We start from the raw sequence: 13,528 nt of genomic DNA on the forward strand, positions 1-13,528 counted from the left end.
CAATGAACGGAGTGCCAAAATCAGTGTGGAGTATGAGAAGAGCCACAGAGAAGCAGGCACAGAGAGGGCAAGAGAAAGGCATTGAAGATAGGGAAATTAGTGAGACACTCCTACGGTGAAAACAAATTGGTGGGGATTTAGGAGACCCAGTCCCCGCCCCTGCGCTCAGCTACTCAACAGCTAAAAGGCCTCAGGCAGTTAACATCTGTTTTGCCTTTTGTCTTTTTCCATTTTAGGAAAAATAGGGCTGAATAAGTTATTACTTAAAGTCTGTTTCAACTCTAAAACCATGATTTTAGATCTGAACTGGACCTGAGAATTAAATCCAGGGCAGGGAGTGGGGGGAAGCACGTTTTGGTTCCTGTTCCCCATCTCTACGAAAATTTCTTGATCAGTGTGATCTGTGGGTTAGATCGAGGGAAAGGAATGTAGTAAGTTCCAATTTCTTTCCGCTTTATTGCTGACAGGACCTATTTCCTGCCCCCTGAAGCACCCTTCAAGGAAGACCCCCATTCCCGACTGCAGAGCTAGCAAATGAGACGGCAACACGGGGTAGGCGGAACCACAAGGAAAGGGAGTTTGGGGAGAGATAAAAAGTGAAAACCCACGTGCCCAGGGACAAGGTTGCCACAGGTAAGAGAACCCCTACCAGGATGGCAAAGAACGGCATCTCTTCCTCCGGGACCGTGCGGTCCACGGCGGTCAGCTGTTCTAACACCTTCTACCGGGTATGCTACGCCCTCCACTTCTCGTATGTACAAAAATAGAAAACAATAAAGTGCAGTTTATGTTTCAGTGACACTTTTCCTTGCTTTAATATTTTTTGTCTTTTTCTGCTTTTGAAATGAGCTCTCAATTACAAAATATCAAGCTACACTCAAAAATGCCAGCCACTGGCACACTATGAAGAAGCTCACGAGTCAGGACAGCTCGCAGCAGCAGGTGGCAAGAGGTGGGAAGTGATCGAAGCAGTGGTTACAAACGTTCACAGGAAGCTAAAACTATCCAACAGGTTGTGCCCTAATGTTAGCACAGGTTAGACTAGTCACTACCTTGGCAGGCGGCCTCAGTTGTGTTTGGGTTCGTATTCTACACGGCAATACAGTTTCTTCCAGTTAAGAGTTCTTGGCTTGCACCAATCACAGGGTGGCCGGAGGGCCCCGACCAGTCTATTAGTTTTTCAAAATGCTGTCGTAGACCTGATAGATGTACTGAGAGACTTCAGGAGCTCTACACTTCAGCGACAGCTGTGAGGAGGAAAAGGAGAAGAAGATTAGTATAGAGGCTGGCATGAGCTCAAAAAGTATCCAAGACTCAGTTCAAGAAAATCTCTTTCTGATTCAGAGAGAGAGGAGCTTCTATCACTGAGAAGCCAAACCAGGAGATTCCTTTAAGAAGTTCTCTGGGTTTTGAATGTTCAATTTAATCAATGTCAAGTTGTGTTGTGTTTCCACCTACATTCTCTGTGGGTCCATGAGGTTAGGAATACTAATACTAAATACCAATACTAATACTAAACACATCAAACCCCCTGACTGTAGGGGAATAGCTGCCCCAAAGCTTTGCCAAGAGTCACAGGGGTTATTACCAAACGAGAAGGCAAGGGCTAAACCCTAACTTGCTGGGGGTCACTTGCGCTGCCTGCCTCTGTCTCCCAAGGATGACGAGGTCAGGCCCAGTTCAGGAGGATGTACAACGAAGTGAAATAAACGTGAAGTACATTCAAGGAACTAGTCCTTTCTGTACTACACTGAGGACAGCAAACATGCCATTAGGGAAGGAAGACAAGAACGCAGAGAGACTTAGTATAAGCAGACAGCAAGTCATGGCAACGGCGTCCTCATGTACTTGCTGCTTCCTCGAACAAGCAAACCACACACTCCTGATGCCCGTCCTCTGCCACCTCGCTTCTTCCAGTCTCACGACTACCAAATCAACGTGAAAACACTGAAAACGACTGCAGTGCTGAACACTGAAGTTTTCACTCTGTGGGTCAATGAGCACAAACCTTAAACCCAGATTTGAAATCTTTGTATCAGATTAGGAAAAATATTGACCATAACAGTAGAAGCCTGAAAACTGCATTTAGAACCAGAAAATTTAGTTTGCTTTCTGCATTACTGACACCATTGTCCTCGTCTATTAGGTAGACAGGCAGAAGCTGTCTTTCACGACACAGCACTAGGAGATTTTAGATTATTTTACCTGTTTATTCTCAGAGGCACCAGATGATTTCACACAGTACACAAAAGGTGAAAATATTTTTGGCAAAAATATCAAGATACTGGTCAGCCCTCAATTTTTTGAAAAAACTCACATCGTCAAAACTTAAAGTCAAATTTAAAAAAATGCAAAGAACAGGGGTGCCTGGCTGGCTCAGCTGGTAGAGCATGTGACTCTTGATCTCAGGGTTGTGAGTTCCAGCTCCACCTTGGGCATAGAGATTACTTAAAAAAAAAAAAAAAGAGAGAGAGAAGAAAAAGAAAGGCAAAAAACAAAACAAAACCAACCAAACAAAAGAACATCAAAAGAGGCTCTATTTATTTACAGCTTTAAAAATATTCAGTCTCTAAGACACTTCCAAAGTTGCTGCTTGACATTAATCAGGAAGACAATTCTGACAAATGTAAACACACACACACACACACACACACACACACTCCCAAACAAACAAACAAAAAACGCCCAACTACTTTCAGAGTATAACTATGCATAGAGAACAGCCCCTACTTTGGTCAAAGCTGCAGCTACAGGCTCGTCCCCGACTTTCGAGCTCCGTACAGGGCAATTCCGTACCTCCTCCTCCACAGCCTCTACTGTCAGTTTGTGGAAAATTCTTGTGGGAGAGTAAGTGGGTTCAGAAGAGGAGGAGGAGACGAAGCTAAAAAGAGTAAGAACAGCCTATGGGAGTTAACTCTCAGACTAAAGAGGCGTGGTTCCTCTCCCTCAAAATATTTTTTCCACATCTTTGTAATAATACTTGAAGATCTACCAGTTGGGAGACTTTTTTTTTTTTTTTTGGGTTCATGACTGATAAGGAAATTTTTTGGGGGGCTCTACAAGAGCCCAATCTGCCAAAGCTAGCACTGGGGGGGAGGAGGGGGTCATGGACTGATCAGGCCTGGACTCAGTTTCTGCTGCTCTTTGGAAGGGGTTGTGGGGGGTAGTGATGAGGAAGAATCAATCTCTCCCTCTCTCTCCCCTTATATCATACTACCACCCCCCCGCCACCCGCCAAGCCATGCCAACCTTTAACAAAGGGTCAGGTTTAGACTTAAAACTCATCCTTTGCTTTCCAACTAGTACAGCCAAGACAAGCTAGAGTGAATTAAAAAAAAGAAAAGAAAAGAAAAAGGTTTTGCTAAATCCTGAAGAAAGTACAAGGGAAACATACATAAAGAACAAAGCAGCTAAATAATTTGACTTCTAAAAGAAAGCTAGGACTCTGGGTGTCATTTTTTATGGCTCCTAAGGGAAGAGAGACCTTGGGGTTTAACTTTTGCACTGCTGGCCTGCTTACGTGACATGACTTTAATACCAACCACTTAGGAATGTCACCCATCTAGACCCATCAAGGAAAGAGTCACCTCTCCCGGATAAGGAAGCCAAGGACTTAACACATCCACTTCCGGTTTATGGTCTGGAACATACACTTTCCCACCAGAGACAAGTTATCTTTCCAAATAAGATGTAGTTACTTGGAGTGATGGGGCCTCATCCTTACAGGATAAATATTTCAATACAGTAAGGACTGGGTGGGGGGTGGGGGGGAGTGATTTATCAACCTCAACCTCTTAGGAGGCTAAGGGACCATCAATCCTCATGCATTAGTACTGGCTCAATCAGATTTCCTTCCTCCTTAATACCTAGTGGAGACAGATCAATATTGTAATGGGCGTTCAGGGGGATGGAGAGAAGGGAATGGACCGAGGGCTTCTGAAGTCTGCAGCACCATTTAGAGGAATGGATTAGGTCTATGTCAGATGTTGTGATGGAAAATTTGGATTGTTCTGTGGGCAGAAGGAACCTAGTCACCACATGGATGGAAAACAGGAAAGAGGGCAAGGAAGTATAAACAAATTTATAAATATAAGGAAAGAAGGGAGGTGGGTGTGGCTATAAAAACGCACCATAAGTCAGGGCACCTGGGTGGCTCAGTGGGTTAAGCATCCAACTCCTGATTTTGACTAAGGTCATGACCTCAGGGTTGTAAGATCAAGCCCCGCATTGGGCTCCATGCTCAGCGGGGAGTCTGCTTAAGATTCTCTCTCTCTCGGGGCGTCTGGGTGGCTCAGTCGTTAGGTGTCTGCCTTTGGCTCAGGGCGTGATCCCAGCGTTCTGGGATTGAGCCCTGCATCAGGCTCCTCTGCTGGGAGCCTGCTTCTTCCTCTCCCACTCCCCCTGCTTGTGTTCCCTCTCTCGCTGGCTGTCTCTCTGTCAAATAAATAAATAAAATCTTAAAAAAAAAAAAAAAATTCTCTCTCTCTCTCCCCCTCCTCCTACTCTCTCTCAAATAAATAAATAAATCTTAAAAAAAAAAAAGGCACCATGAGGACAAAAATCCCACTGGATTATTTCTTACAATTGCACATAAATCTATAATCATCTCAAAATAAAAATTTAAAAAAATACAGAGGGAGCCCTTTCCTTCCGCAGCCCTCACTGAAGCACCAGCAGCCAAAATGACGTTCAATTCCTTTGTGACTTCCGACTGGAGCAGGAACCGTAAAAGGCATTTCAATGCACCCTCCCACATTTGCAGGAAGACTATGTCCCCCCTCGTTCCAAAGAGCCAAGACAGAAGTACAGTGTGCAATCCACGCCCATCCGAAAGGATGATGAAGTGCAGGTTGTGTGAGGACACTTTACAGAGGTCAGCGAATTGTCAAAGTCGTCCAGGTTTACAGGAAGAAATACGTCATCTGCACTGAACGAGCACAGCAAGAGAAGGCGATGGCACGACTGTCCACGTGGGCACTCACGCTGGCAACGTGGCTCGCACTGGACTCTAAGTGTACAAAGACTGCAAAAAGATCCTCAAACAGAAAGCCAAATCTCACCAAGTAGGAAAGGCAAAGGGCAAATCTAAAGAAGAAACAATTGAGAAGCAGGAATAAAGTAATCTTACATACAACTTTAAATAAAAACTGTTAAAATGAAAAAAAAATATATATAAGGGGAAGAAATATCCTTCAACAGGTGAATGAAAGAACTACAGAGACACCTTAACAACCTGGATGAATGTCAAGGGTATGGTGCTAAATGGGAAAAAAAAGTCTCAAAAAAGGTTTCACACTGTAAGAATATAAATTTATGTAACACTCTCAAAATGACAAAATTATAGTAATGGAGAAAACATCAGTGGTTTAGGGCTGGGTGACAGTCTATAAAGGGAGAGCAAGAACAGAATTTGTCTGTGGTGATGGAACAGTTCTATGTCCTGCCGGTGGTGGTGGTTACACGAGTCTACACACATGTGATGAGACTGCACAGTGCTGTACTCTCCCCAACCACCACCATCAGCAACAACAAACGGTAATTTACAACTTGGAAAAATCTGAGTAAGGTCTATAGTTTAGTTAATAGTGTTGTGCCAACATCCATCCCGTTTGAAACTGTACTATGGGGGGGCACCTGGCTGGCTCAGTTAGTAGAGTGTGCAACGCTCAATCTCCAGGTTATGAGTTTGAGCTCCATGTCAGACATGGAGCCTACTTAAAGAAAAAGAAAGAAGAAAATGTACTATGGGTGTGTAAGATGTTATCAATGGGGAAAACTGGGTGAAAGATACACTGGAACTGGGAACCGTTTTAAAAATTTTTTGTGGGTCTCGGGGCGCCTGGGTGGCACAGCGGTTAAGCGTCTGCCTTCGGCTCAGGGTGTGATCCCGGCGTTATGGGATCGAGCCCCACATCAGGCTCCTCCACCGTGAGCCTGCTTCTTCCTCTCCCACTCCCCCTGCTTGTGTTCCCTCTTTCGCTGGCTGTCTCTATCTCTGTTGAATAAGTAAAAATAAAAATAAAAATCTTTAAAAAAAAAATTTTTTTTTGTGGGTCTCAAATTATTTCAAAATAAAAAGTTAAAAAAATTTTAAACAAATTATGTTTAAGACAGTGACATTAAGAGGACATTGTCAAAATTCTCACTATCTTTATAATGAATATGGTAGGAAGGGTCAAGAGATAACCTGAATTCTAAGCATAACACACCTACCAACAAATTACAGGATCTTGAATACACTCCTAATCATTTTTTTTTTTAAGAGAAGGGTGGTTAGGGGGAGAGGGAGAGAATCTCAAGTAGGCTCCATGCCCAGCACGGAGCCCAACATGGCGCTCAATCTCACAACCCTGACATCATGACCTGAGCTGAAATCAAGAGTTGGACACTTGAACTACCTGAGCCACCCAGGTGCTCCAAGGCGCTCATCATTCTCAACTTTGGGCTTCCTCATCTGCAAACTAGGAATAGTAATCATGCTTCTTTAACTTAGCTGAGATGAAAGACTGTATACAATAAAATGGATGATAAAAGAAACAAAACACGCACACTCTCTCTCTCTGAGCACATTGCTAAGGAAGAAAATGGGAGTTATTTTACAAGACCCTGATTTTACAGTGAAGACCTGCCCTTCTAGGAACAGCACAGAAGGGCTTTTTCCTTTCTTGGGGAACTCGAAGTAAATGATGGGGTAGTTTCTTTCCAAAAAAGACAAGACTGTTGGAGGAGAAGGTGGGTGGGAGAAGTGTCTACTTCATGGAGGAAGCCTGAAGTTTCCCACTCACAAAAATCTAGCTTGATAGGACCAAGTGCACGTGCGCACATGTACACACACACACACACACACACACACACTCTCTCTCTCTCTCTCTCTCTCTCTCTCTCCCCCAGCTGCTTCAAGGGAGGGAACTAGTGGGGAAAACACCAAGAATTCTCAGTTCCGGGTGGTACTATTCCCTTGATGTATGCTAATGAAAACAGACTTGGCTGTTAAAATCAAGGAATGCAGTCACAGGCTTTTCTCAGCTAAACGGCTGAAATGCCCCCTTAAGTCTCCTGTTCAGCTTCCTCAGAGTTATTCAATATTGAATGGTATTCTCTTCCGTCCCTTCAAAACAGCCTACAGAAGCTTCAAAGATAACAGAAGAATAAGATATTGTCCCCGTCCCAAGGGCTTTTATTTTACAGCAGGTGATGACAGGCGGCATCCTATTGGGAGATCACACTTCGCAACAGCAAACACATGTCCGGTGCCTGCGGTGTAGTCTTTGTTGTTCAAGGCAATCACTCCTGCTCTAAAAATAGTGCCAGGATTTTAATTTTAGTCCGGTATGGTCCTGAAGGAGTTTTCCAAACTACAGTCCCCTTGCAGTCTTCCAAAGGTGTGCCCCAGTTTTGCCTCACCTTTCTCAGCAGGGTCTTCGGGGCATACAATGTTGCTAAAAAGAATGGCTCGTGTGTCTAGGACTCTGAGAGCCTTAGGTCATGAACTCTACAAGCAGGAAAGGCGGCCTTCTTGAAATGGGCTGTAGAGACAACCCTCAGCAGCTTGTTAGAGCACCACCCGCACAGAAATGCGAGATAAGCACCGTGAGTCAGGCAGCACACACCCGGGGAAGTCCGCAGCGCTCCTTACAGAAGCTCTTCCAAGGAGGTAACCGGCACTTCTTTACCGACTGCTTGTTTTGGCTATCTGGGGTCTGAAGCGCCTCCTCCAGGTCTTTCCATGGTGCTAAGAAAAAATGAAAGGGCTCTTACCTCCCTCCTCGAACCCATCTCATCTATCTGGAGAAAGGACTCACCGTATAATTTGGGTTTCCTGGCTGGATACGTAGCTCAGCCAAAATCCAAATACCATTCGTGAGCTTCAGGGACTGGTACAGCATGTCCTGCCCTTCCACATTCCTCTTGGCAATCGTATAAACATTGTTGTTTTGCAATTTGCTGGAAACAGTGTCTAGGAATACAGATTCAGAATTCAACACCTTCAGTTAAAAAGTCTAACAAACACACTTTTCTGACATCCTTAGGAGCCACGTGTACACAGTCTCCTGAGAAGTACCGTCACAGAATGTGCACATTCCAGAAAGCCCTTCTCCCACAGTAGCACAGGGTGAGGAAGAGGCTCTTGAAGTGCCTAACAGATCCCAGGACAGAAAACAGAATAAGGTGCAACTAAACACTAGTGTAAACATTACCTGTGGAGATTATGGTGGATCAGCAGAGTTGGTAATCTTAAACTAGGTGCTAGACAGATAAAATGCTCCGAAGAGGACAAAGACAGCAATGCGTGTATGGGTGGTGCTGGTGACTGCCATGTTGCTATTCATCTCTGGGACCCTGATCCCAGAGCTACAGGCACACACAGACTGATGGTGAAATCCGCACTTACTCCCCAAGTCGCTACTACTTCACCGTGAGCCGGCCTGACCTCAACTGCCAGGATCAGAAAAGGGCAAAGAGTTGCAGAAATCCTGCAAGTCAAATGTATTAACCTGGATGCTTAAGAATTTTTTTTTTAAGCAGGTAAATGGTTTCTTAAGCCTAGGGAATACCATGACTCCAGTGAATAAAGAAAAGTCCAACCAAAGACTCTGAGAAAGACTGAAGTTGTGTTCACATGACTGCCCCCAGGCTCTATACACCCCGAGCTGGGGCTGCTAGTCACAGCAGAGGCCTCCGGAGTCACCAACCCAGCTGAGAACAGGTTGGTGTCTGGGGTCCTCCCTGTGACTACCACATTAAAGAGACATGAAAGTCTGGAATGAAAGCTCATTTCGCTCTCCTTGTTCTCTCACTGCTAAGAGGAGAGATGCCGAAGCATCAGAGAAAGAAACTTGAAGAATAGAGCCGATAAACCCTGCTTCTTTGTCGATAGTTTAGGATGCTCATTTCTGATGAGAATTCTAAATTACTCCTGCTGACTTCAGGAATTCTCCACATAAAAATCCGTCCTATTCTGTCATGTTCTCTAGGAAAAGGCCACAACGATGGCTGGCCTCACTGCTCTCCTAGAGAAGAAGCTCTCTGAGCCCAGGATCCTGGAGTTTTTCATCTCTCTGCTTCCCACGGGAGCTGGGACACAAGGGGTACTGGCCACCAACGCCCGTGAAGAAGCCTCAGACTCCGGCGCTGGAGCCACCGAGGGAGGTGCGCTGCCACAGGCACTGGAAACCATGTGCCGGCGTGCGGGCCATCTTACAAGCAGTTCTTGCTCTCCTGTCTGTTCAAACCAATGAGAGCTCAGGGGAGGAGGCACGAAAGCCCAGTCACTAAACATCTGCACCACATCTAGTCGTTAGCTGACTCTTCCCCTTCTCCCTCCCAGGTTTTCACTAACACCAAGCAGAGCAGCTGTAGCCGAAGAACCGGCTGCCTCTGAGGAGCTAAAGTCTATCTCAGGGTCCTCACAGGCAGTACTGTTGGAGGAGGGGGCCTCCACGTGCTTTTTAAGCCCTTCTCAGGGGTTCGGCAGTTCTGCCACCCTGGTTCCCAGAATGAAGGGCTCTTGCAGCTTGCCGGAGTTGCTAGGCAACGCCACCAGCTGGAGCTTGGCTAATGCGTTTTGACAGGAATGTCTTGTTTTAAGACATGGGGGGATTGTTTTAAGTTGTAAAAGCCATTCCTAACTTTCAAGACTCTTGCCCATTTCCGAGGACACAGAACACACACACGGGAGCCTTTACTGAAGAGCCACCTTGTTGCACAGACACATTCTAGATGGTGTATATAGCGAAGCCCAGGTTCCTACAGACTTCTCCTTGTTTCACCACTTACAGGCTAAGAAATGGAAGCACACACACACCCAGCCTTCCAAAATTAGAAAACGTGGCAAACAGCAGGCAGAATAAACAAGCTGAATGAAGGTAAACTTTAATACATTTAGGAAACATTCTGGCCAGAGACCTGGCTCTGCTCCTACTGAATGGCTGTACAGGATTCCTACCAGAAGACTAAATGAAGGGAGGGCTCTAGAACATAAGTATGTGTGAGTCAATTTTTGTAAATCTTAGATATTAGGTTTGAGCTTGAGAATGCAGAGATGAAAGGGTAATCAGACCATGCTAAATGTTCTTGTTAAGAACAGCGATGGGAACCAGATGTAAGGAGGCTTCCCAGCCACACTGGGATACACTTTTTTAAGTTTATTTATTTTTTAGTAATCTTTAGTAATCGAGCCCCAATGTGGGGCTCGAACTCACGACCCTAAGATCAAGAATCACATGCTCGTCCGACTGAGCCAGCCAAGTCCCTCTTGACTGGGATACACTTCTTGACAAGATATCATAGTTTTTCCTTTTACACGCCTGAACTCCTGGGAAATCAGACGTAATCTTACCACCGCTGTGAGAATCTGAGACTGAGAAGGAAATGTAAAGACACGGAGATCTGCCCCAAAGGACAGAGTAAAAAAAAGATGTGAAATAGGTTCATATTTGCTTCCAGATGTGATTTCTTCTGGTTCATTTGTCTTCTTTCCCAAAGTTGGCTCTTTGAGTCTGGGGCCTAAACTCTGAGGAGGTGTGGATGTGGTCTTCATCTTCCTACTTTAGCTGAGGTCACACTTCTTCCAGAAGCAGTAAGAGGGAGGATGATATTCATATTAGACGGCAGAAATGGGAAATTTGCACTTGGGGCCAAACAAGTTCAAAACTACTATGACTGCTGAAAACAACACTTTTTACTGCTTGAGCAACCAAACTACATTTAAGTGCTGGCCAGTGAAGCATTTCATTTATGAAATGTTCCACAAGATAGGGAGGACTGCAGCAAAACAGAGAAACAGAACACACCCCTACCTAAGTCCCCACACCAGAAGAAAGATCTGTCCCTCACTGTAGTGCCTAACTAGTGCTTATAGACACAACATACCACTAAGCTTTTCAGAATAAATAATTTATAAAAACAGGCTTGTACACTGCTTGCCAGAAAGATTTCTTTCTAGAGCTGCAACTAGTTCTTGTATTAAGACATACACCAACCCCAAACATAGCTATCACGGTGAGCTGCAAAACAGATTCATGCAGAACTCTTGACACCAACAGAGATGACAAGTGCTAGGAAGCTGGGAGGCCCATACTTTGGTGCTTTCAGGATTTAACATTTTCTAGTATTTACACAACTAGTCGTCCCACAAGCACCCCTATCACACATAGATTTCTACTAAGATCTGATTAATTATTAAGGCTTGGGAAGAGGGCTTCCTGTTTCTTCTCTAGAAAGACATGGAAGAGCAAACGTAAAGGTGGAAGGCTGGGTTGGTAAAGTCCTTAGAGCCTGTGACTTCTTATAGCCCTCCGAGTGCTAGTTCCATCTGTCAATGTCTACTCTGCCACAGAAAAGCTATTTAAAGTGCTGGTGCTATTGTGATTAGGGCAGATCAGCTGGAAAGGATGGTATTTTTAGCTCCCAGCTAGACCCAGGGTGTTGAATCAGAAGGCACTAAACCTGGAAATGTACTGTAATAGAGTCCTCAGGGCTGGAAGGAAATGGAAAGGCCAGGCCACTCCACAGCTTGGGATGGATGCAGAGGAAAAGCTAGAAAAGATGAGTTGCAGGAAGTGGTCTTGCAAGATTAGCAGTGATTTCGTGTGGGAAAATGATGGCCCTGGGCTCCCAGAGAAAACAAAAGTGCCGCTGTCCCTTTCACTCCATGTGTGGCATGGCCATAAAGCAGTGTGTCACTGAGAAACTGGTTCACTGGTATGTGGAGCACCCAAGACAGTGAGGCACTGGCATGAAGCCATGGCAGAACTGATCAAAACTGAGTTGGCTCTGAGAAACTGTGCCAGGCTATGGCAGAGGACACAGCCCTGCTGGGAGAAAGGCCAGACACCTCCTCTTTGGCAAGATCGTAAGTGTACACCAAGGTGCAATAAGGGTTCAGAACTCCAATCTGGAAGCAGGGGGTCTTTTCTATTATTTTGGGAGGCCAGACTAAAACCCTCAGTCTTCCAAACATTTTTTTCCCTTCTTTTTCTTTTTGAAAAAGCATTTCCCTTTCATACTGGGCAGTCTGAAACCAAACCTTCTTTCCAATTATTCTGGCCTTTTTTTGGTTCTGTATAGGTCAGTGTTTCCCAGATCAGGCTCAAGGAACAGTGGTGTTGGGGCGCCTGGCTGGCTCAGTCAGTGGAGCGTGCGACTCTTGATCTCGGGGTTGTGAGTCTGAGCCCCACGTTGGGTGTAGGAATTATTTAAAAAGAAAACCTTAATAAAAAAAGGAACACTGGTGTTCCACAAGATGTTAATAATAAGCATTTTGTGATTTTTAAATTCCATGGTCCATAAATTCAGTTCACATTGAGTACAACAGGCTTCCTCAACGGGGAAGGCACTTCCTCGGCAGACTCCTCAGCTTTTATGTGCGCTCACGTGCAATGGCAACTTCTAGCAGAGGCCCATCTCACACTGCATTTTCCAGCTTTAACTGACACAGAACCCCCTTTAATTCTCTGAGGGACAAGTGTTCTCAGGAGAGCAATACACAAAACATTGCCATAGGACCGACTACCACAAGAGTGACTAAAATGAAGAGTCTCTTCCAAGCTGGGTCCGGAAGCTGCCTCTCTAACAGGATCTGCTCTGGTTCCCACCGTGAGCCACTCTGGATTCTGCACCTGACAGCTTCCCGAAGCAGAGCTTATACCATGGAAGGCTACCCAAGCTCCTACACTCGTGAAATGAGGTTTGTGGTAACTGACCGTGAGCCTCAGAGAGGACAGATAACACTGTCATCTACAGAGAATATGGCACCGAAAGCAGCTCAATTTGAGTATGATTTTTTGGCGAAAATGCAGCAAAACCGTAGGTTTTGTTTAATAAACATAACCAGTCAGGGTGAGAAACCTAGACCAAGAATATGTTAGAAAGAAGGCAGATGCGTGGTGTTTCTGAAGAGAATCAACTTAGTTATTACAATGGAAATTATAGAAGACTATCTCCTCAGACACCTCCCCAAAGGCTCAGGAGAAGCCCCGTAAGAGATCTGTCTGAACACAGAGGATGAATACATCACAGACCCCCAAAGGACGAAAGTGAAAAAGAAAAGGTTGGAATGAGAGGACCGTGAGTTTCTCCCCCTTCTCAGTAGTCCCATACTGCCTCTTCCTCCCAGTGTCATGCTCTAGCGACACTGGGACAGCACTAAGCCAAAAACCCACCAACACACAAGGAGGAAACAGATAAAAGAAAGAGAAAGTACTGACTAAGCACCAAGGCTCATTTTCATTCAAACTCAGAAAGCCTTGCACTAGTCTCAAAAAAGAGCGACTGGGACCAAGGCAGCATAATGTGGAGCTCAGGGCCCCTTCCATTCCTGAGAAAACTTTGTGAAACAAGCCCTATCACTCTCAAGCCCTAGGGATTGATAGCTACTCTTTCTCCTCTTGGGTTACTGCTTTGTCGTTCTATTATAGTAATACAATGAACTACAGAAGGGTCTGGGGCTTTTTAATGATGATTAAAGAGGTTAGTTATCATCCTATGAAAGCTGATACTAGGCAAGTAAAAAAAAAAAAAAAGGCTA

At 45.0% G+C, this 13,528-nt stretch overlaps 1 protein-coding gene across 4 annotated transcripts in view; it reads right to left on the minus strand.

Annotated features, from left to right (window-relative positions):
* Positions 1 to 784: 784 nt before the first annotated feature.
* Positions 785 to 13,528, minus strand: part of AP2B1 (adaptor related protein complex 2 subunit beta 1) — a 125,312-nt gene continuing 112,568 nt past the window's right edge. For all 4 annotated transcript variants that reach the window (XM_057318289.1, XM_057318290.1, XM_026517597.4 and 1 more), the window contains 2 exons: positions 7,803 to 7,957; positions 785 to 1,247 (listed from right to left, as the gene is read on the minus strand). In XM_057318289.1, coding sequence (XP_057174272.1) covers positions 1,173 to 1,247; positions 7,803 to 7,957 — 230 coding nt within the window. In that variant the 3' untranslated portion in view covers positions 785 to 1,172. The remainder of the gene's footprint in view (positions 1,248 to 7,802; positions 7,958 to 13,528) is intronic.

This window comes from Ursus arctos, unplaced genomic scaffold, assembly GCF_023065955.2.
Source record: "Ursus arctos isolate Adak ecotype North America unplaced genomic scaffold, UrsArc2.0 scaffold_24, whole genome shotgun sequence".
NCBI classification, from domain to species: domain Eukaryota; kingdom Metazoa; phylum Chordata; class Mammalia; order Carnivora; family Ursidae; genus Ursus; species Ursus arctos.